At 43.6% G+C, this 21,759-nt stretch overlaps 2 protein-coding genes across 2 annotated transcripts in view; one reads left to right on the top strand and one right to left on the bottom strand.

Annotated features, from left to right (window-relative positions):
• The window catches only part of PYGL (phosphorylase, glycogen, liver), a 32,363-nt gene extending 31,343 nt beyond the window's left edge, over positions 1 to 1,020 (top strand). The window contains exon 19 of the mRNA XM_015570495.1: positions 666 to 1,020. Coding sequence (XP_015425981.1) covers positions 666 to 842 — 177 coding nt within the window. The 3' untranslated portion in view covers positions 843 to 1,020. The remainder of the gene's footprint in view (positions 1 to 665) is intronic.
• ABHD12B (abhydrolase domain containing 12B) lies at positions 926 to 19,452 on the bottom strand. The gene is made up of 13 exons (XM_006773795.2): positions 19,406 to 19,452; positions 16,896 to 17,023; positions 15,405 to 15,507; positions 13,428 to 13,547; positions 11,417 to 11,447; positions 8,342 to 8,387; positions 8,107 to 8,236; positions 7,118 to 7,155; positions 5,367 to 5,446; positions 3,709 to 3,791; positions 2,326 to 2,404; positions 1,612 to 1,730; positions 926 to 1,501 (listed from the first exon to the last, which is right to left on the bottom strand). The coding sequence occupies exons 1-13, from the start codon at positions 19,450 to 19,452 to the stop codon at positions 1,474 to 1,476; spliced, it is 1,032 nt and encodes a 343-aa protein (XP_006773858.1). The 3' UTR covers positions 926 to 1,473.
• Between the last annotated feature and the right edge of the window lie 2,307 nt (positions 19,453 to 21,759).

The raw sequence follows: 21,759 nt of genomic DNA, 5'->3' as shown, positions 1-21,759 counted from the left end.
GAGTTCTTTACAAAATCATGAGGTTATTAAATACTTTCTTATATTCTTATTGGTATAAAAAGTATGAGATTTGGATGTTACATATTTTATTTAGGATAAACCCTTAATTAATCATGTTTTGAAATCCCAACGGGATTCCATATAAACCTACCGGGACATCTACCTTCAGAAAAAAACAAGAAAAGTATGTCTATAAAGTCTCTCAGTGGATCGTTAGCATTCTAGCATAGTGTTTTCCAAACTTTGTGAGCCACAGGTTAAATCTCGACTTGGTTTCTAGCAGATAGTGAATATTACTGTTCCCTTTCATCTGTAGTTTAAAGAAAGGTATCCTCATTTGAAACAAAGCATGGAAAATATGATTTCCATGCAAAAACATCGTAACTATAGCAAAAATTATCGAGTAGGTAATTTGCATCCCTGGTTTCCCTGAAAATGAAAAATACGTATTTTTCATTCTTAAGAGAAATATATACTCTAAATAGGAGAAGAGCTCAGTCTGCTCTATTTAGCTCTCAACTGTGAAACATATGTATTTATAATTCACTACAATTTACTCCTATCGTCTTCTCCATGAAATGTGCTTCGATATGCTTGCCTGATGTTTGTCCTAAAGCTCGATGGGCACTCAGGCCCTTGGCCGTATATATCTGTGCTGTTTACAGAATCCAAAGGCCTGGAACGCGATGGTACTCAAAAATATAGCTGCCTCGGGGAAATTCTCCAGTGACCGCACAATTAAGGAATACGCCAAGGACATCTGGAACATGGAGCCTTCAGATCTAAAGATTTCCCTATCCAATGAAACTAGCAATGGGGTGTACAAGGCCAGTGGAAAGTAAGTTGTAAAATGTCTCCAGAAAAAAAATAGTTTCTTATTGGACTTGAACCTTTTTGCAACATTCTTTGATTTTGTTTTGTTTTGTTAGCTAACAGTCCAGTTAAGTATCTCTGGGGATTGGGCGAGGAAAGTGTATAACTGTACTGGAGCTAAAAATAAAGTGTGAACTTCCAGAGCTACCTGAGTCTCAAAAGGTATTATTTTACAACAAATTGAGTAGCATGCTAGGACCTTCCCCTAGAAAAAATGCATGGAACGTTTTAATGCCATTTAAATGGACTCAAACACAAATTATTTAACTACATTGGAGCACCTTTCTTACACTGCTATCTAAGTCCAAACCAAAGACTACACCTGATTCACAATAGCCCAGGGTGTTTGGCAACTGCACATTTTTATATGGGATCCAGTTTTTACCAAATTCTGATTCTCCACAGTGATGTGTCAACATGTTCCATGAACTAAATGAGAGCATCCAATACCACCCAGCACCCATGCTGGCAAGTGGCTTGCAGACATGCCAATGACTTTAGCTCACCCTAGCATCCCAGTACAATTGTACACAAAAAAATACACATCACAGGTGGTGTTCGGACCAAGTCTTCGCTGGGGGTTTCTGCTGCTCTCGGACCTCATGCCCACTGCTGGCTCAGGAAATCTCTGCAGAAAAAGGACCCAGATCAAATCACATGCTTTCCCCACCTCGCAGTCCACATAAGCCACAGCAGCCTTTAAGGGAGGAAAATCACATTGAGCAAAGCTACTCTTACCTCACAGTTTTTAACAGTGTGGGGCTTCTACAAAGCAGGTTGTGTTGGAAGCCAGGAGGAAAGATCACCATCTTCACCCTGTCTTTGTTCCTGTATGCATTGTGTGCAATTTCATAGAGCTGCAAGGGCACAGAAAGACAGAGACTCAAAGGCTGACCATCAGTGCTGTTGTTTTTCTAGGCTGATTGTCTTACAGCGGCACAGAAACAGCCAGCGTGAGGAGTTAGTCCCATTAGGTCAGAGATATGGAGATTCTCCACATTCCCAACTGGCTGCCTCTACAGCTAAAGGACTGAAAGCTGCATGACTAATAGGGAATGCTGACAGGACATCCTTCCACTGTCCATACCTCCCTGCAAGGGGACAAGGGATTGTGATGGACGCACTTTGTTTGGTTAAAAGAAAAGAAACTGCCTCCCCATTTTTAGAGCCACTACAGGAAAGATACAGCAGTTCCTATAGTACCCTGGGTCCCCACAACACTTCCCGGTTCACTGACCCCAAATGAGGAGCCAGGGTCCACCACAAATGCTCCTTGGAGCTGATTAGCATGGATGCTTACTGTATACACCAGGCAGCATGGCTATTAGGGGTGTAGGGATTCCCTTAGAATGTCAGAGACCCTCCTTTAGGCTCTCATCAAAGTTTGGCTGGAAGAGAAGACTGTGAAATAAGAACAGTATGTCCTCAGTCAGGACCCCGTTCATGGTTTACCTGTTTTCCATTCTCCAAAGGCACTGTTCTGTCATCCTCGCCGTGAAGGATGAGGATGGGGCAAGACAGGAATTTTACACTAGGAACAGGTAAAAGAAAAGCATTCAGTTCAAGAATTAACGCTAGGATTTCTCCTCCTCCTCCAAGTTAAAGCTTTACCAAAACATGAGGTTTGCCCAAAATACAAGAACTCTCTTTCCTTCCCTCCCAGGCATAACAACTTCATATATAACAAACTTCACACAGTAACTTATTTTTCTTCTGGGTAATACTCTCTTTCTCCTATGCACTCATGTAGTTTAATTAGGCATCTAATTAATTTAATCTACTTCCATGTGATTTTCTTTTAAAATAATGAAGAACACTGAAGTATTGAATTTGTACAGAATTAGAAAAACCTTAGCTTTTTCCTTACTCCACCTAATATCATAATACTTGGAATATTATAATTAAAAGAGCCCTGGCCAGTATGGCTCATCTCATGCACCAAAGTGTCACCTGCTTGATTCCCAATCAAGGCACATACCATGTTTCGAGTTCGATCCCCAATCAGGGTTCATACATTAAGACAACCGATTGACATTTCTCTCTCTCCCTCTCTCTTCCCCTCTTTCTCTAAAAAATCAATAAAAAACTTTTTTTAAAATAAAAGACTCTAAAACAAAAAGAAAAACCCTAAAATAACAAGAACTTCCACAGGACAAAATATAACTCTGTGGCAATTTACTTTCCCCCATAAATGTACAGGGTGAACATTAATTAATGGGTTTGATTAACTTCCTGGTCAACTTCCTACTTTGGAGGAAGGCTTTCAAAAAGGCTGTGGCCTGAAGAATGTTCATTCCTGACTCCAATGACCATACTTCCCTCCCCCACCCCCTTCCGATACCCATCCATCCCTGCCACAGTGACTTGCTGTTACTCCTGAGAAGGTTAGATCCCTGAAGTGTGTTGAAATATGAAAATATTGATAACAACTATGTATTTGCAGGTGCTCAGATTCTCCTACTATAAGAGGGCAACTTGCCAAATTCTATTGATTGGTTTTGCTGTCGGGTTGGTAGGCTGGATAGCAGATAGGTTTTAGTTATGTGCAGAATAAGGCCTAAAGTCAGGGATCCCTAAATCTACAGCTCCCTTTATGACTTCAGAGAACATATTGAATCTGTAAAGTCATCAAATTAGTCATAAGGAAAATGCCAAATACTAAAAACTTATGGATACATTACCCTAAATCCTAGTGCCCACCTACAAATTCTCATCTAGTCTTTCAGACTTCTCATCTACCCATCCAATAAGTCACATGATAGTCACCACCCTCCTCCCCTAAGAATCCTACAGGCATAGTAATAGAACAATGAACATGTTTAATCATTAGCTTACTTTTCATCATTAGGGAAGACTATTTTGTCTTTTCTCAAAGCATCCATAAGTGTTTGTAAAAATCCTGGAAGTTTCTGATAAATCTATTTTTTAAAAGGAAAAAAACAATTAAAACTTTGCCTGCAGCTATATAATTTGTTGTAGTTTTCCACCATGAATGATGGTAATAGAGAGTAACTTTCTAGATATAATAAACTTGAAAAAAGCAAAATTTTGATTGTAAAAGTAATTTATATCATTGTAGGGAATTTGGAAAATACAAAAGGAAACAGAAGAAACAAATCACACATAATCCCACCATCCATAGACCATCACTGTCCTCTCTTTAAAATACAAACAGCACTATTAACTTATTTCTTCATATTCTGAAAGGAGCAGTGATACTCATAACCTAAGAATTGCTTCTACAGTGAATATAACTAATCGGTTTAGTTGGGGAACAGAATATTCTGATTAGTCAAAAAATCCTGTTGAAAGTACACAATACATATAACGAGTTTTGTTTACTTTTTTCTTTGTCTTCTGATTCCACCACCCCTGGAATCAGGACTCCTCTGAGGGAAATTCAATAAAAGAAGCCCTTCAGCAACTCATCTCAAATTCCAAAGGAGTGAGAAGAAAGCTGGTCCACGCCAATAATCTACTTTGTTATTCCTCACTCCTCCCAGCCCAGGTGCCCTCTGAGACTCAGAGGTCATAGCATCCCCTCCAGCCCAGAGCACAGCCGTGGGTTCCTAATTGGGTCTCCCTGCCTCCTCTCTGTTCTGGAATACCACCAGATAGATATTCTTAAAATACCAGATACATGAAAGGATAAACTCGCATGAAAGATATAAAATTACATTATTAGATGTATGTTCCTAATAATATAACCTCAAAAAAAAAAACTAAAGCAAAAATTGACAGAACTATAGAAATAAACAACTCTAAAATAATGGTGAGATATTTTAATATTCTTCCTTGAGCAACTGATAAAACAAATAGTCAAAAAAATCAGTAAAGATATAGAAGAATCAAATGACACGATTAATAGTCTAATTGACACGTTAGGACAGCGTACCCCAAACAACAGAACACATTCTTTTTAAGCATATGGAACATTTACCAAAATCGACCATTTGTTGGGACATAAAGCAACTCTGAGCAGATTCCAAAAGCTAAAATCATAGAGAGTATACAGGGTTAGGCAAAAGTAGGTTTACTGTTGTTGGTATGGAAAATAATACAATAATTAATTTAATTTTCAGAAATTGACAAGTATATTCCAAAATATATGTGGAAATGCTAAAGGTCAAAATGGTCTTGAATAAGAGGAACAAAGCTGAAGAAGTCCACTAGATATCAAGACATATTATAAAGCTACAGTCACTAAGAGATTGTAGTATTCATATGAGCATGGACAATAGACATGGGAGAGAGATGAGAATCTCCAACAGACCCATGTATACATATATGGAGAGAGAGATACTGGCATATACAGACATTGGCACTGTAGAGTGATGGGGAAGGTCCATTTAGTGAATGGCACTGGGCCAACTGGCTAATACCCTATCTCAAGTCAGAGTAACTTAGAGGCATATAAAACTGGTTAAGAAAAAGAATGTGGTTAAGAATGTGGAAATACTTATTCATCTTGTGAAGATGAATAAGAGACTCACCTTTAACAAGGGATAATTGATACTTGCAGTCCACATGTTGGTAAATGGAGCTTCCAGAACAATAGCATCAACCGGGGATCCTTGAAAAAATAAAAAAGAAGTAACTCCCCTATCATATTTAAATATCACCTTCCCTAAATAAGGGACAGTTAAGGCCTTGTACATCATTTGTGAAGCTTACTAATAATGCAAATTCCTGGACCCCACTCCAGACTTATCGAGTCAGAAATCAGAATCTTGGGGGAAGTGGAGGGAGGAAATGTGAGAATGTGCATTTCTAACAAGCTCCCCCACCCACCAACCAAGAGATTTCCTTGCACATGGTAGTTGCAAACCAGTACCGTCTTCTAAAACAAAACCAGACTGTCAAGCCTTAGGTAATTTTAGAAAGCAAAGTACTCTGGGAAGGAAAACTGTTGAGCAGTCCATTGTTAAGAATGTGCCAGAAGCTGATTAGGTGGTTTTGGCCAACACTTTCTCAGAGAACAATTGGAAAATGTGTGTCAGATGAGGATATGTGCATGTGTATGTGTGTGTTTAAAGGCACCTCAGGGCTGCTAAATCAGTGGGATTTTGAAAGCCAAGACCAAAAGGAAATCTCAAAAACAGAGGAAAAAGCATTATCTTCAAAGGAGCACCAGTAAGACTGGCAGCTGACTTCCTAATGAAACAGTGAAACCCTGAACAAAGTGTTGGAATAAAATTATTGCCAACCTAGAATTCTATGCCCAGTGAAAATATCCTTCAAAAATAAAGATGCGATAAAGACATCTTCAGACCAAAACTGAGAGAATTCATCACCAATAGATAGGCAGAACAAAAATCCCAGATAAAAACAGAGAAATGCTGAAACTAATAAAGAGCAAAGGAAAGTAAATCTAAACCTTGGCTTTTATAATATAAGTAGAATAGTGTTTTATGGAGTATGTATAGAGAAAATTAAAAAAACATGATAGCAAGAGTTCGTAAGTTGAGGAGGTAAATGGAATCAGAGTGTCCCAAGGTCACTGCATTATCTAGGAAGTGAAGTATTCATTTGTGTGAGAATTTAATTCAGATACTGTAACAGTGTCCACACTGTGAAGGAAGTGACTGGGAGCCAAGAGAGAGGAGCGTTGAAATAATGCTTAGTTTCTTTACACATGTAATTAAGCTTGTGAATAGCAGGTGACTTGCTCTAAAATGCTTACATAACTCCACCTGACCTGTATTGCCAAGTAAAGTTTAAGATATGATGCAAGAGATTACAAGCTTTTAATGCTTGTCAAAGTCACCTGGTCCTATTCACAGAGATTCCAATCATGAAAATAGATCCAGGAAACCTGTGTTTTAAAAAAAGCATCCCCTGAGATTCTGATACAGGCAGTTCTCAGTACACTTTTAGAAATGCTGACATACATATTATATAAGAAGGGCTGCAGAAAGCAAGCCTTGCCTGCTATTCCATATGTATTATTTTCCTCTCCTGTGATCCAAATGACTCCATAATAACAGTTATTATCACTTCACAATGAGCACTCTTTCAAAGGTAATTTTAAGTCTTTCCTTAGTATTTATTTTTAATATCATCTTGAACAACAGCTATTGTTTTATATGAGAGAGAAAAAGGAACGTTTGCTGCACTATCAGAAACTGCCTAAAGTTGGGGTGCTTTAGGTATCTCTGTGTTGGCAGTGTACCCAATAGTCTCGACTCTTTTCAGTGCCCCATCTCAAGCGAGGAAATTATACCACGTAATCATTTTACAGTACCTTTCTCTTCTAGTACTCTCGCAGCATTCGTTACAACTCTGAAAAGCAATGAAAATTAGTACATATGTGAAGCCGTGACTTAACAGCCAAGTAAATGATACAAAATGCGAGACCCAGTGGGAGCATCCGATGGAAGCTCTGGAAGCTCTGGTTAGAAAATGCACAGACACAACATTTGGCACAGGGTTTCCAGGTGTCCCACTGACTCTAAATTAAGAATCCTTTTCCTTAAAACTCTCAAGGAGAGCTCTGCAGTGGGCTTCAGGGTCACGGATAACCGTAGAGCTCCTGTGTTTTACAAACAGGGCAAGGCCTCCAGCCACATGTGGGCAGTGAGAGAAGCCAGAGAGTCTCTGTCCCCTAGACCAGCGGTCACCACCGGTGGCCCGTTGTGGCGAGCCAGCATGGCCATGGCATACTCAGCCCCAGGGCGCCTTATGTGCTGCGCCAGCTCAGCCAGGTTCAGTGAGCCTGAAAGGGGCGGTGAAGGATTAAGAAAAGACAAGAGAAGAAAGTTGGGTCTGGGTGGGACGCTGCTCCCAGATGGAGAGACAGCGCCACGGCCTATAAGCAGTCTCTTTATTTTACAACCAGATTCCACAAGGCAAAGTAAGGGCATGGTTACAACATTCTCGTGGGTTTCAAATCTATCAGTTACATGCACCTGAACTCTATCAAGCCCACATCACTCAGACACGTGGGGCCACATGTTCGGACCATAGGTTCAAGCTTACAACTACAGCTGTTGGCTGTGATTGTGCTGGGAGGGCTTTTCCCTCCAAGCTGGGACTTGCACATGGACATGAGAGGACTGTGCCCTCTCATTAGTCCGAGGCTTGAACCTGTCCAAACACTGTAGCCGCTCTCCACAGTCCATGAGGTCTGAAAGGTGGGCGACCACTGCCCTAGAGTATTGCTCCTGTCAGGGCTCACTCCTGCCTGGAGGCCCAAGGACCCACCTAAGGACCCATCTGCGGACCCCCACTTACCCTGTACCCAGAGAGTGGCCCCAGAGGCACACAGGGGTGGTGCCACTTCTTGCCTTGGTCCACTCATAGACACAAATAGCGTCCGCAGTCAGTCCCTCCTCTGTGGGCTTACCCGTAGAGTCCCCGAACCCTGGCAGCAAGGAAAGGCAAACACAGTATCACCGCCTCCAAAGTGAGAATCATCGAAGGCCTCCTGCTTCTGGAAAAATCTGTGTACACTGTTCTTAGCACATACCTCTGTAGTCAACAGACAAGACGTGAAAGCCGCCATCGCTCAGCACCTAGATGACAAAGGAGCTGTTATCCTCAATTAGAAGATGCAAACAGAAAAGGTTTGACACTTCCATAAGCCTAGTTGTGACAGTTTCATAAATAGGGAAAAGATTTATTTTTGAAATCTGGTGTTTTGTTTCAATCTTGAGATGGCCAGACTCAGCGGGAAGTAAGGAAAGCAGTGTGGCAGGGCTGGGTCCAGCAGCCTGGGTCCCAGGGTGGCTCTGCCACTTGCCAGCTCTGTGACCTTGGGCCACTTGCCACTTAACATTTAAATATGCAAATATTATTCTGAAATGTGAAAAACAATAGTAGCTGCCTTCATGATTGTTGGAAGATTACATGGGATGACCTTTTAAAATATCTTGGTACATAGTAAATGTCCTTTTTAAGAATTTCCCTGAGAATAAGAACGCTACACAGAATTATAGTAGAGGCAATCAAAAAAGGGGGAGATCATTATATTAAATACTAGAGGCCCGATGCATGAAAATTCATGCAAGAGTAGGCCTTCCTTTCCCCAGCTGCCGGCACCGGCTTCCCTCCAGAACCCGGGACCCCAGCCTCCCTCTCTAGCTGCCAGCAGGCACCCAGGACCTGGGCAGCTTCCCTCTGGCCCTGGCTTCGTCCAGAAGGACATCTGGAATGACATCTGGAAGGACACCTGGTCTAATTAGCATATTACCCTTTTATTATTATGGATAAAGAGTTAATATCAATCAAAGATAAAGAGATCATTGGATGACATCAAACCACTGCCAAGCCCTATGTAGACAAATGAGGAAAGAATATGAAAACATAACTGAATTACAAAGACAAAGGGAAGACAGAGAAAAGGACAAAATTTACTGTACAGACACTTTTAAAACTAAATCCACCCTGACCAGTTTGGCTCAGTGGCTAGAGCAGCTGTGGGCAAACTACGGCCTGGGGGCCAGATCCAGCCCATTTGAAATGAATAAAACTAAAAAAAAAAAAAAAAAAAAAAAAAGACCGTACCCTTTTATGTAATGATGTTTACTTTGAATTTATATTAGTTCACACAAACACTCCATCCATGCTTTTGTTCCAGCCCTCCGGTCCAGTTTAAGAACCCATTGTGGCCCTCGAGTCAAAAAGTTTGCCCACCCCCGGTCTAGAAGCAGAACCAAGATTCACACCTGGGCCTGCACATGTCCAAATACCATGCCTCCTCTCCCACGGCATAGACGTGGGTGGCTGAAACTCATTATAAACTTTTACATACAAATAGAACTGATAACCCTAATTGGTTTGGCTCAATGGATAAAGCATTGGCCTGTGGACTGAAAGGTACCGGGTTTGATTCTGGTCAAGGGCACATCCTGGATTGCGGGTCCGATCCCCAGTAGGGGGCGTGCAGGAGGCAGCTAGTCAATGATTCTCTCTCATCATTGATGTTTCTATCTCTCTCTCCCCCTCTCCCTTCCTCTCTGAAATCAATAAAAACATATTTTAAAAAACAGAACTGATAAGGAGAAAATAAATGTAACTTTTCAAAACCTATTTAAACTACATTCATGCCAAAAAAAGTTATCTAAGAAGCAGGGCAGTTAAGCATCCAGGGAAATAGAAATATCCGTGTGTTATTTGTGACACTGCAAATTGAAGGACCACTTGATAATACAACTCAAGAACAACAAGAGCAACAGAGTCTAAGAATCTATCTCTAGGGAAAAAAAAATCCCAAAGAAGAATAAACTTAATGCTTAAAGTTTTCTGTAGCAATTTTATTTCAAAGTAATCGCCTATCCAAATAAGTAAATGAAGAGCTCCGGAAGTGTGGTCAGGCCGGGAGAGGATGACTATGGCTGTGGTATCCAGAATCTTCCCCAGGGGAAGAAGTGCTATCATACCTTCCCACCCACCCCCGCTGCCACAAGGATGACTACACCTCCAACTCTTCTTTCTGTGCACACAGGGACCTACCCAGCTCTGCCACGAGTGGGAGGAGACATCAGCTTCACCACCACCCCATGTGGGCAGTGCAAAGAGAGGGGTGCAGGATGGAAAGCAAACCTAAAAACTACCAGGCATCACCACCCCAGGCAACACTGTATCCAGCCCACCACTCCTCCGCCAGAGGAGCTCTGGGAAGGCAGTGGAGAGAGGAGCTTCCTGTCTGAACGGGAGAGGGAGGATGAAGAAGGGGCTGGGGATTCTGGGCCCCACAATTACTGTTAAATCGAGAAAGAGTGGAGGTGGGAGCTGGCACGTGAGAGGAGAGATCAGGTCTTGTGGTCAGTAATTGGACAAGCTGCCTGGTCACCTGCGGCAAAAATTACCCAACTGGCGTGTGGGAGAGGATCAGCAGCCTGCCTGACCGGCTCTGAGTCAGAAGGCAGAGATGGCGAGTGCACAGCCTGCCATCGCCCTCACACCTGGAAATGCAGGGGCTGCCCCCTCAAACGGAAGTCATGGAACAGGCGAGGACAGTCGAGTGTGGCCACCATCCACTGTGCAAAACCCTTTATGGAGCGGAAGCCCGGGCCTGAATGACTTAAAAACAGACATTCTCTGTCTCTATCCTGTACCACCAAAAAAGTTGTTTCTTGTAGGCGTGACTTTCGCACCTAATACAGGGTGTCCCAAAAATGTATACACACTTTGAATAATTATTCATTCCAATGGGTTAAATCGGACAAGAAAGAAACATCAATGGAGCTATCAGCTGTAAAGTGTGTATACATTTTGGGGGACACCTGTATATTCTCTCAATCCATCCCCCAGCCCCCAGAAAAATCAAACAAACATGTCATCAACTCCATCTGCTAATGAAAGCAATGCATTCACGCAAGCGTTTTGGGACTCAGAGATAGTCACATCTACTTTGACCCCCCATGGTCAAGGCTGGAAGAAAAGTCCGCTCACTCATGGGACTTTGGGCCCCAGACACCAAACCCACCCTGGGGAGCTCTCAGTCGATAACCTTGCCGAAGCTGAGGAAGATCTACAGCCCTAGCCCAGAAAAGAATACATGGAGACATAAAATGGGTGCCTTGGGCCCCTTCAAACATACCTTTACGAGATTAAGCCTGTGAGGAGCTGCCCTGTAGAAAAGGTTAAAAAAAAAAAAAGCAAGATTTAGGAATTGGGAAGACAAATTCAATAAAAGTCACTATCATGCTGCTGGCATCTGATCTCACACCTTTCTTCTTCGGGATAGAGAAATAAATAACAAGGAGAAAGGGGAACGGATGTGTCAGGGGAACGGATGTGTCAGGGGAACGGTTGTGTCAGGGGAACGGATGTGTGAGGGGAACGGTTGTGTCAGGGAAACGGATGTGTCAGGGGGATGACTGACAGACCCTCGCTGCTGCCGAGCTCCTCTGCATGAACACTGGGTCCCAGATCTCTGCTCCTTGTCATACATTTGATGACTAAGCATTAAATCCATCTCCTCACACTCCTACACAGCAAAACTTGTTTCTAAGAATACTTTCAGGAGCTAACGGAAAGCAAGTTCCAGAAAGTGGCTTTTTTAGAACAAAGGATGATATAGTCATGTTCACTACTCTAAGATCTGCCTGGTCCCTGTCCACTCCGCCACCAAGTGCCAGACGAAGCACAGGAGACACAAGTCCCTGGAGGTACAAGAAACATTGGTTTCCAGAATAACCATACCATACGTGAATGAAACAGAGACAAAGGTAACTTAGAAAGCAAAGACCTGTTTAAAATTTTGTCTTCGACCCAAGTTCCATAAACTTTAGTGGGTCATGGAGCCCTTTGAACATGTGGTTAAAGCTATGGACTCATTTCCCAGAGGGAAAAGGGTATTTACACTTCAAATGTACAGTTTTCGGAGGGGGTTCATGGCCCTTCTTGGGCTTTTATGGATCCCAAGTCTAGAACCACTGTTTCCATCAAGGTCCCCATGACCTCCATTTGGCCCCCTTTCAGCTCAGTACTACTGATGGCAAGCTGAGACTTGCGGCCAGGGGCCAGGAGGAGGCTGGGGCAGACCCCTGAGCGAGTAAATCTGTGATGACTGAAGCAATAGCAGATGCACCAGCAGGGCAGACAGGAATTGGGGTCCGCCTGATCCTGTAAGTAGGTGCATTGTAACACCATGAGCGAGTCCACACTATCAGAACCACGTTGAACCACATTGGGAAATGTTAAATTCACAGGCAATCTCTGTAAATGTGACTCTAAAATAGACACCTCGAGAAAGCCCTTGAACAAAGCCAAGTCTTGAGAAAGCCATCATCTGACAGAAAAAGACAGTGAGAAAAAGAGACCTAGGCAAGGGAGCCCAGGGACAGATTTCAGACCTTGTCACTTAGTTTGAAGTGTCCCTCCAGAGACAGAGCCAGGTCAGTGGGTCTGTGAGGCACACTGCCCAGCCCCCAAGCTGAGGCGGCCCAGTCACAGCTGATGAGCGTCCCCACCACAATTACAGGCCACTGATGGCTCTGGCAGCACATCGAAGGAGAGCCAGGCTTCTGGGAGGCGGTCTTTGTCACAAAGTAAGGTTGGGACCACAGAGGGGAAGCTGAGGCATCAATATTCTAGGCCAGAATTCAGCACCCATGGTCAGAATTCCAGGTGATCGCTCCCAGGAAGCCCATACTGTTGATTAATGGGATTCATGCTATTTCTGTGAAAAGACCACTGATGTGGAAACTGCTCTTCCTACCCCCATATGTCAATGCCTATTCCCTTTCCAATCATCCATGGGGTCAATCCGTCATTGCAGACACTCTTAGGGAATAAAGGAACCACTGCGTTCCTGGAAATTAATATCTAAATCTTGGAAGTTAGTGTCCCTCTCAGCTAAGGATCCACATTATTCTACATATAGAACATATGGATTTTGTTTTTAAATAGAAGCCTACTGCTAGAACACCATCAAATTTCAACAAAGAAAAAAAAATATGTGGCGGCATGCTTAGAGCCCTGCCTTTCACTCCCCAACAGAGCTGAAATGCTCTCTGTTGCTCTCTGTCCCTTCTCTCTAAATGAATGAATGAGTGAGTGAGTGAGTGAGTGAGTGAGTGAATGAATATCCAAGCAAAGGCACTGACCTGTGTTCTGCACTGCCGTGAAGATAGACAATAATTGGGTTGCCATCATGAAGGGCTGCTTCGTACCAGCAACGGTCCTTCCCTTTAGCATCTTCCCCCCGGCAGCTGGGAACTGTGTGCCTGAAGGGCAAGGAAAGTTTTTAACAAACATGGACAGAGAGAAGAGTTCTCCATCCTCGCCAAAGTCTGAAACACTCCTTATCTCAGTCAGATAGATGATAGATAGATAAGTTTACATAGATAAATGTTTATCTAAGTAGTATATGCACATGCCAAACATTAAACCATAATACTACAAAGCGTCCTATAATGAAAACCACTATTGCTCTACCCCATCTCCCCCATGTACAGAGACAACCCCTTTTTACCATTTACTGTTTTAGTTCTTCTAATTCCCACACCTAATGATCTTCCAACACTGCAGTTCTTGGGTTCAATCCATCAACATGCAGTCCATTGAGTGGAACGAAGTAAAAGGTAATAGATATTTGTGCATGCTATTGGTTTGGCTGAATAGACAAATTGGAAATAATTTATAGGGAAATCCGTGTAGGTGAGGAAAAAGAACTATCACATGAAACTAAGCTATTTTACTCAAGAAACCCAGTGACTTTTGTGATTTTTAAACACCTGTCTGAGCTTCAGTCCCTCCACCTTGTTAAACCAATGAATAAACCCTGAAAATATAAACACTGCCATGTGACATGTCATCAGGTGACTTGGAGAACTGGCCACATGATGACAAGTCCTCATTCCTCTAAATCTTTAGAGGCAGAAAGACTCCCATCAAATCCCAGGGCCTCCGCACTGAGAAGACAGGTACCACTGCCAGCAGGAGAGGCTAACTAGACAGTCCACTCACCAAACCAAGGATCAATGGGGTTAGGATAAAGAAAAAGAAGATTTTCCAACTCCAACATTCTTAGCCTAACTGTAGTCTGCAGTTTCGGAGGAAGTTATGTGAATCTATATTGGTTCCTAAACATTCCATGGTCACATGTTTAAATTCGGGGAGATGAAATATAAATCAGCACTGGAAAATTGGCAGCCAAGAACAAGTAGTAGAACCAAACAGAAGAAGATATTGAGATTAGCATATTTAAAAGGCAATAGAATGCTCATGACTTTGTTTGACAAACATTTATTGAGCGCCTTCTCCGTGCCCAGCACTGTGCTAAGCAATGAAAACCCACCAACAGAGTCACCTTTGAAAGATATAGTCTTGGTCCTGGCCAGGTGGCTCAGTCGGTTGGAGCATCATCACATACACCAAAAGGTTACTGGTTCGATCCCCAGTTGGGGTGCATATGGGAGGCAACCAAACAATGTTTCCCTCATACATCAATGTTTCTCTCTGTCTCAAAATACAACTCAGGTGAGGATTTGAAAATAAAAATGATATAGTCTTATAAGGGAAGACACACACAGATAATTACACAAACATTCCTTAAATTACAGTGGGAATAAATGCCATAAAGGACAAATACAGGTTGCCACTAACATATGCCTAAAACGGGGATGAGGAAAAGCTTCCCTGAAAATGACCAATCTAACACCCAAAGGGTGAATAGGCAGTCAGTTAGGAAGAAGGCAGGAGCAGAAGGAGCAGAGAGATAGAAAGAATTGTTGCAAACAGAGAGTGTGGCTTGGTATGCAAGAAGGCCAGTGGGTCTGTGGTACATGGTGGTTGGTGTAGAACAAGTCAGGAGAAGGGGCCAGGGCCAGGTCCTCCAGGCCTGGTGAAGGACCCAAAGCAGCACAACACCTAAAAGTTGTCACCCTCCAAAGTAAAGTTCCTGGAAAGCTCACTGAAGCAGGTCAAGTATCAACACAAAGGGAAGGCGCATGGAGCAGCTCCCAGGTGCCTCCAAAGAACACCAACCTCTCCACCGGAAGTAGCACAGCACTGCTCACCCTTCCCCTGGCAACACGAAAACCAAGTCCATAGGCAACCCAGGGACCAACCCCTGCACTCACCAGATTCCCAGAATCACCCCGGGTTCAACCTTGATATAGAAGTTCACTGTGTGAGGCATCTTTAACTCCGGCTTCTTTAAGTCCACAAGAAATGGTGCTTTGACTGAAAGGCAGAAATCATTATCAGCTCCCAGAATCACATTCAAGGTGCGTTTGTTTGTTTTTTTATCACAATCAAAAAAAGTAATTAGTCTCGTGGTAACATGTTTCTCAGTTGCAAGCTACTACACTAAATTCTTAGCAACATATGTTACCTCTATTTTTGTAAATGACACGGCATTTTGTACATATGTGTTCATGACAGTTATGTTTTCTTGCTCTAATTTCCCTTTTACCTGTATATAAAGTATAGTGTTAGGAATATGGTATTTTGCTACCGTAAATTCTGTTTGGTCAGTTACTAAGCTACTTACCCCAGCTTTATTCTGACCTATGGTTGGTTGGTCTATCCTTTTTCATTCTTCTGTCTTTCTGTGTCTTTTGTTTTAAGTGTGTCTCATGAAGATTCTATATCCTTGAAACTTATTTTCTGAATCCAATCTGAGATTCTAGGTTTTTTATTGATGAGCTTAAATCATTTGCATTTATTTTATATTTACATATATTTCAACCACCTTATTTCATATTTTCCATTTATTGGTGTGTGTTTTCCTTTTTTTTCTCTTTCATGATTTCCATTTGGACAGAACTGCTTTTCTTCTTTTGGTTTAAAAGGAAAACATCCTAGTTTTGTTCCTTGGTAGTTACTCTTAATGGAAGCAAAGTATTTTATTTTATAAACTAGGACTAGCTTACAGAAGAATTGGCAAAAATAAAAATAAAAAAAAATTCTAAAGCTAGATTTTAAAATAGCACCAGTGAGTGGTAGCTCATAGTAGGGAATTTATTCAATTCTTATCCTTATCTGAAGCTAAAAGTAAAGGAGACCATTCCCCTAAAAAGGTAAGAGGACCTAAAACAGATAATGAGTGTTCTGCTGCTGTCAAGTGTTACTTTTTAAAGTGAAATGTCCAGGATAAACATACACTTGGGGACATGTAGATGAGAGTGTTACCCATGTACTAGAAGGAATATGTAGTACATTGACTAACACAGCACTCAGTCAAAAAGACATGGGAAAATAGAGTCCCACCATCAGCATCTTTCTCTCCCTTTCTCTCCCCGCCCTCCTCCTCTCTCTCTCTCAATATAGGCAAGAAGAGGAAGTGAAAAAGAGAATACTAGGCAGTAAAAGATTCACATTAACAGGTGATTTGAAGACAGAGCTCCTTAATTGGAACCCTACCCACAAGGCCATGGTTTTCTATCTCCAATAGATTGCAAGGACTTATGCTAAACCCCAAAGCCAATAGTGAATTGATTTCAGACCATTTAAGTTGAACCACAATTTTATAACTGACGTGTCTTCTCGTTGTGCCACAACTTTAAGGGCAGTGAGTTCCTTATTTGGGAAAAAAACTATAGGAAAATTCATGAAGGGTATATACTTACAAAAATTAAAATAAATTAGCATGTCCATCAGAGGAGGGAAAATGTGTTCTTTTAATGGTTTACTAGTAAAGCTGTTGTACTGAGCGGCAATTTTCCTTCCGAGTGTTTCAAAGCATTGCGGAATAGATCTGCAAGATATCGTGAAACAAACAAGGTATTGAAAAAAATCAGTCCCGGTTTTGTCTAAGTCATGTTTTTTTCTCTTAAGGTCAAAATCAAATTTCAGAGACCAACACAAGGAATTACAGATAACTTGACATTTAAGTATTTACAGAACTATACGTAATTAGGACAGATCAAGACTGGGCGGGCACTAAGGAGAAACAGGTGAGGAAATCAATAGGGCAGGGCCCCAACCAGCTGTGAAAAAGCCCAAGCATGACAGGACAGGAGAGGAGGGGACACCAGGCTTATGCCCTCACTGTGGTCCCATCGGAGAACCCCAAAGTCATCAGGAACCAGGATTCCATTTAACAGTTGCCACGGTTTTTACTTATATCATAATTCAGTGCTGTATGTGTTAGCTATTATTCTTAGACTAAAGCATTACGCAAATAATCATCAGAACATCGCTCTTCTGACTGGGTCTCAGGAAGAAATGCGCCGATAAGAGAAAATTCCCACTTCTGATATGACATCCCTGGTGAGAGGGACCAGGAGGAGCAGGATGGGGAGAGGGGAGGACGTGGAGGTCAGCTACAGCAGGGCTGGCGCCTGGTCAGGGGAGCACAGAGTGGGGTCATGCATATTGTTTATCCTACTGTCCCTGTGTCACAAGCCACCTAAACTGGGAGCCATCAGCCGACAAACTATGACTTGTCCATGAGACATGACTAGTGTCACTTCGGTCTCTAGCCACATCTCTCATGAGGACTGCGTGTCTCTTACCTTTGAGAAACAAGGGATAGAGGAGGTCAGTGTCAACACCTCCTGTTTCCAGTTTTTGTCCACATCCCTTTCCCTATTTTTTTCTACTGGGAGCGGTCAATGTACAGACTGCTCCATATAGTCACACTGTGAGGTCAGGGGTGCTGAAAAGCACTTTTGATGAATTGTTTCCCCTACCCGTGGTCGGCAAACTTCGAGCCACATGCGGCTCTTTGGCCCCTTGACTGTGGCTCTTCCTAAGCCTTAGGAGTACCCTATTTAAGTTAATAACAATGTACCTACCTATATAGTTTAAGTTTAAAAAATTTGGCTCTCAAAAGAAATTTCAATCGTTGTACTGTTGCTATTTGGCTCTGTTGACTAATGAGTTTGCTGACCACTGACCTAGACCAGAGGCAGAGAGAAGATAACTATCATTACCTGTACTTTGCAAATGAGAAGACTGACAAGTTAAGTAACCTCCCCAAGGTTACACAACCAGTGAGTGGCACAGCCACGTGCACCCGGTCTGCCTGACCCCAGAGTTCCGAGATGACCTCCAGTGAGCTGTCACACTCCTGGCGAGTTCATCTGGCCACCCAGGCACGCAAAAAATGAGCCCCGGGGACAAGGCTGATCTCTGGCAAAACTCAGCTCTTGGAGCAGGCTGTTTCAGGACCCTCTCCTCCCATTCTGCACGTTTGCCCCCTCTCAGGGTTCCTTCCTGCCCCCGCTTCCTCCCCACTTCCTGCACCTATATTCTCAGGAGCCTTCCGACACCAAAGTATCAAAGAAAGACCTCTAAAAAACTTCCCTCCAGTGTTAATAACTTAAAAGTCAGGGCGCTTATATGCCTTTGGAAGAGGCCTGGAGGGAGGCGATAATGATTTTCCGATGGATTTCCAGCAACTCTGCAGGGAGTGGAAAAGATAGGTGGGCCAAGGGTAATGAATAGCTCTTCAAATACATCAGACATAGGCAATTGCCTACTCATGAACCCAGCAAGAAAGAAATGAAAATGACTGTTGCATAATATTTTAAAATAGCCTCCATGAAGGTGGTAGAAAGGAGAAGACGTTATTGTTCTGATTTTAAAGATAAGACATCAAACCCCAGAGAAGTCACTTTGAGCCACAGATCAAGCCAAACGGGCAGAATTGATGCTTCCTCCCAGCTGGCCAGCCCCAGCTTTCATTCTCCTGGCTCTCTGAACTCAGGCTACCCGGCCTGTTAGGCTCCTGCTAAGTTATCTTTTGAAAGTAGCGGGGTGCTTGGGAGGCCGAGGCAGTAGAAGGAAACGTGTTCCTGTTTTGAAAGAATAATTCATACAGGACCCTTCTCTCAAATAGCTGAAGGCACTTCTGTGAGAAAGAACAGAGTGGCCGGACCCCTGGAGTAGGAACAGCGCTTCTTTTAACTAGGGGATTGTCAATTTGACTTCCCCTAGATCAGGAGGGATCAAAAGTCACCCGTGGCTGATAGACCTTATTTGAGCGGAGGATGCAGCGTCAGCCCACTCCCGGCTAATGGGCAGCCACATCAAACAGCCACCTCGATGCTCTGTGCTCCTTCGCCTGCCCTTTGATCAGCGGTAGCTGTAACTGCACAGCAGGAGCCGCAGGACCTAACTGGATGAATCTTACAGGAGAAACCTGGTGGGGCCTGAGCTGCTACAGGGCAAATCATCCATGCTTCATGCTCAGGGGTGTCTACCAACCAGCTTTGGGATGCCCAAATCTAATCACATTTGGCCAGACAACTATTCCAAATATGAAGGCATGCTACATATCCACCACCGGTGCCCATTCATTCAGCCAACATGCACTGATCGCTAAGCAGCAAGTGACATCTACGTCCTCCCCTCTTCTTCCCTCCCTACCAAACCTTCCCCTCCCTTCCCATCCACTCAAGTGTCCCTTCTTTGTCAAAGCCTCCTAAACACATCTTCCTACGGTGACCTTTCTTCTCTTTTCACCCCTCCCACAAATTATAATTGGAGCCTTAATTGCTGTCTGATTGTTTTTTTATCATTAGCCCTGACTTCCCAACTCTGTGCCAGGCCCCGGACGACAAGAACCACGTTGCGTGTACTACAAGCCTGGTAATGCTTCTTTTACATTCCACTCTGGCCAGACAGGGCTGAGCTCCATAAAGATCTGTGGAGCAGCAGTTGAAACTGAAATAAAAGGTGCACAGCAAGCCCGCATGATGTGAGCTGGCCTGCAGTAACCGGCTCTGAGAAACCAAAGCGACCCAGGATCCTGGGTATTGGTCTGGGCCTCAGCCTCAGCACATGTCAAGTTAGATCAGTCATTTTCAGCTGAGACAAAGAATGCACTGCTAGTATTTTATTCCTTCAGGAAGCATCCCTTGAGACTTAGTTTTTAGTAATTAGTAAGGCAAGTTGTAGAGGGTCCCCAACTCCCCATCCCCATTCCATTATCAGCAAAGCGACTTGTTCTCTAAAAGCATGAACTGCAGCTTTGATTCTCCGCCAAATAAATGTTAACCCATCAGCCATCAGCATTACAGAAAGCACTAAGGAGAAAGTCAGTAAATGGCAGTTTTCCCAGAACAACGGACCGTACCGGGAGATGAGGCCCGTGAATACGAAGTTTGAAAAGTGCTGTCAGGCCCTAGCTGGTCTGGCTCAGTGGACAGAGCGTTGGCCTGCAGACTGAAGGGTCCCGGGTTCGATTCCGGTTAAGGGCACGTGCCCGGGTTGTGGGCTCAATCCCCAGTAGGGGGCATGCAGGAGGCAGCCAATCAATGATTCTCTCTCATCATTGATGTTTCTCTCTCCCTTCCTCTCTGAAATCAATACAAATATATTTTTTAAAAAAAGAAGAAGTGCTGTCAGTTGGAATATTCTGACTGGTGTTCAGACCCAAACAAGAGGCTGGGCCTGCACTGCTGGGCCCAGGGAGCGCTGCGCTCTGCGCTCTGCCTTGAGCCACAGAAGGAACAGAAGACAAGATCCGTGTTTGTCTTCACCGCTTGGACTTTCCAAAGTGACATCTCCTTTGTCGATGCGAGTCTTGGCTGTTTCATAATGAACAAAATTAAACTAAAACAAAAGTAAACAGCCTGGCCAGCATGGCCAAGTGTCCACCCAAGAACCAGGAGGTCATGGTTTGATCCCTGGTTAGGGCACATGCCCAGGTTACTGGCTCAATCCCCAATATAGGGCATGCTGGAGGCAGCCAATCGATGATTCTCTCTCATCTTTGATGTTTCTATCTCTCTCTCTCCCTCTCCCTTCCTCTCTGAAATCAATAAAAATATATATTTTTTAAAAAAGGTAAACAAAAATGCCAGTAACTTCCCACACCAACAAAACAAGATACCAGAATTCCTGGGTCCTGGGTCTCCAAGCAACACCTGGCTGCAATGCCAACCAGGCTGGTAATAGACTGCTGGTGGGTTCGGGTGGTTTAAGGTGGCTGTTTAAGCCAAGGATTGGTGGGAGGAGGAAAATAGAAACGCATCGACACAGGCATTTCAGATTTAAAGAACGCGGCCCAGATGATGCCAGGTTATGGTTCCAATGTCCTGCTCATCTTCAGCATTGTGGGGGGATGTTTGTTCTTTAAACACAGGCCAGAGAGGTCACACCCAGGGAGCCTTCCCCTCCACTTCCATCTACCAGGGAGACCCTTGACCTAAACCCATGCCACCCAAGAGTACCACGTGGACTATAATGGCGAGAGGAAGCTGAGCCATCTTTCTGGAATCTCTATTTCAGAAGCCCAGAGGGGTAGACCTTAGAAAATCAAACCCGGGAGTCTCGGCCACGGTAGGGGCTGAGGATAAGGGTCATCCCAAGAACCCCGGTTCACAGGGCCCTGGGGCCTCTGAAGCGCCCCCTCCGTCAGTCCGCCCAGGAGCCCCATTGCCTGCCCTGGGCCCCAAGGAGGGCCTTGCGCTCCCCTCGCCCTCCCTCCGCCCCCCATGAGCGGCCGCGCCGGCACTGCGCTCGCTCCCGGGCGGACCGGCG

This window comes from Myotis davidii, unplaced genomic scaffold (assembly GCF_000327345.1).
Source record: "Myotis davidii unplaced genomic scaffold, ASM32734v1 scaffold847, whole genome shotgun sequence".
In the NCBI taxonomy this organism is placed as follows: Eukaryota; Metazoa; Chordata; class Mammalia; order Chiroptera; family Vespertilionidae; genus Myotis; species Myotis davidii.
This window is presented reverse-complemented; position numbering and strand designations above follow the sequence as displayed.

What these genes read in the sequence shown, in the direction of transcription:
- ABHD12B (XM_006773795.2), bottom strand. Translation starts at nt 19,452, where the DNA reads ATGGATGATTTGCCCTGTAGCAGCTCAGGCCCCACCAGGTTTCTCCT. An exon ending in GCTAATTTATTTTAATTTTT is followed by an intron (nt 15,508 to 16,895) that starts GTAAGTATATAC and finishes TCTGCCTTTCAG; the next exon opens with TCAAAGCACCATTTCTTGTG. An exon ending in CACGGCAGTGCAGAACACAG is followed by an intron (nt 11,448 to 13,427) that starts GTCAGTGCCTTT and finishes CCTTTTCTACAG; the next exon opens with GGCAGCTCCTCACAGGCTTA.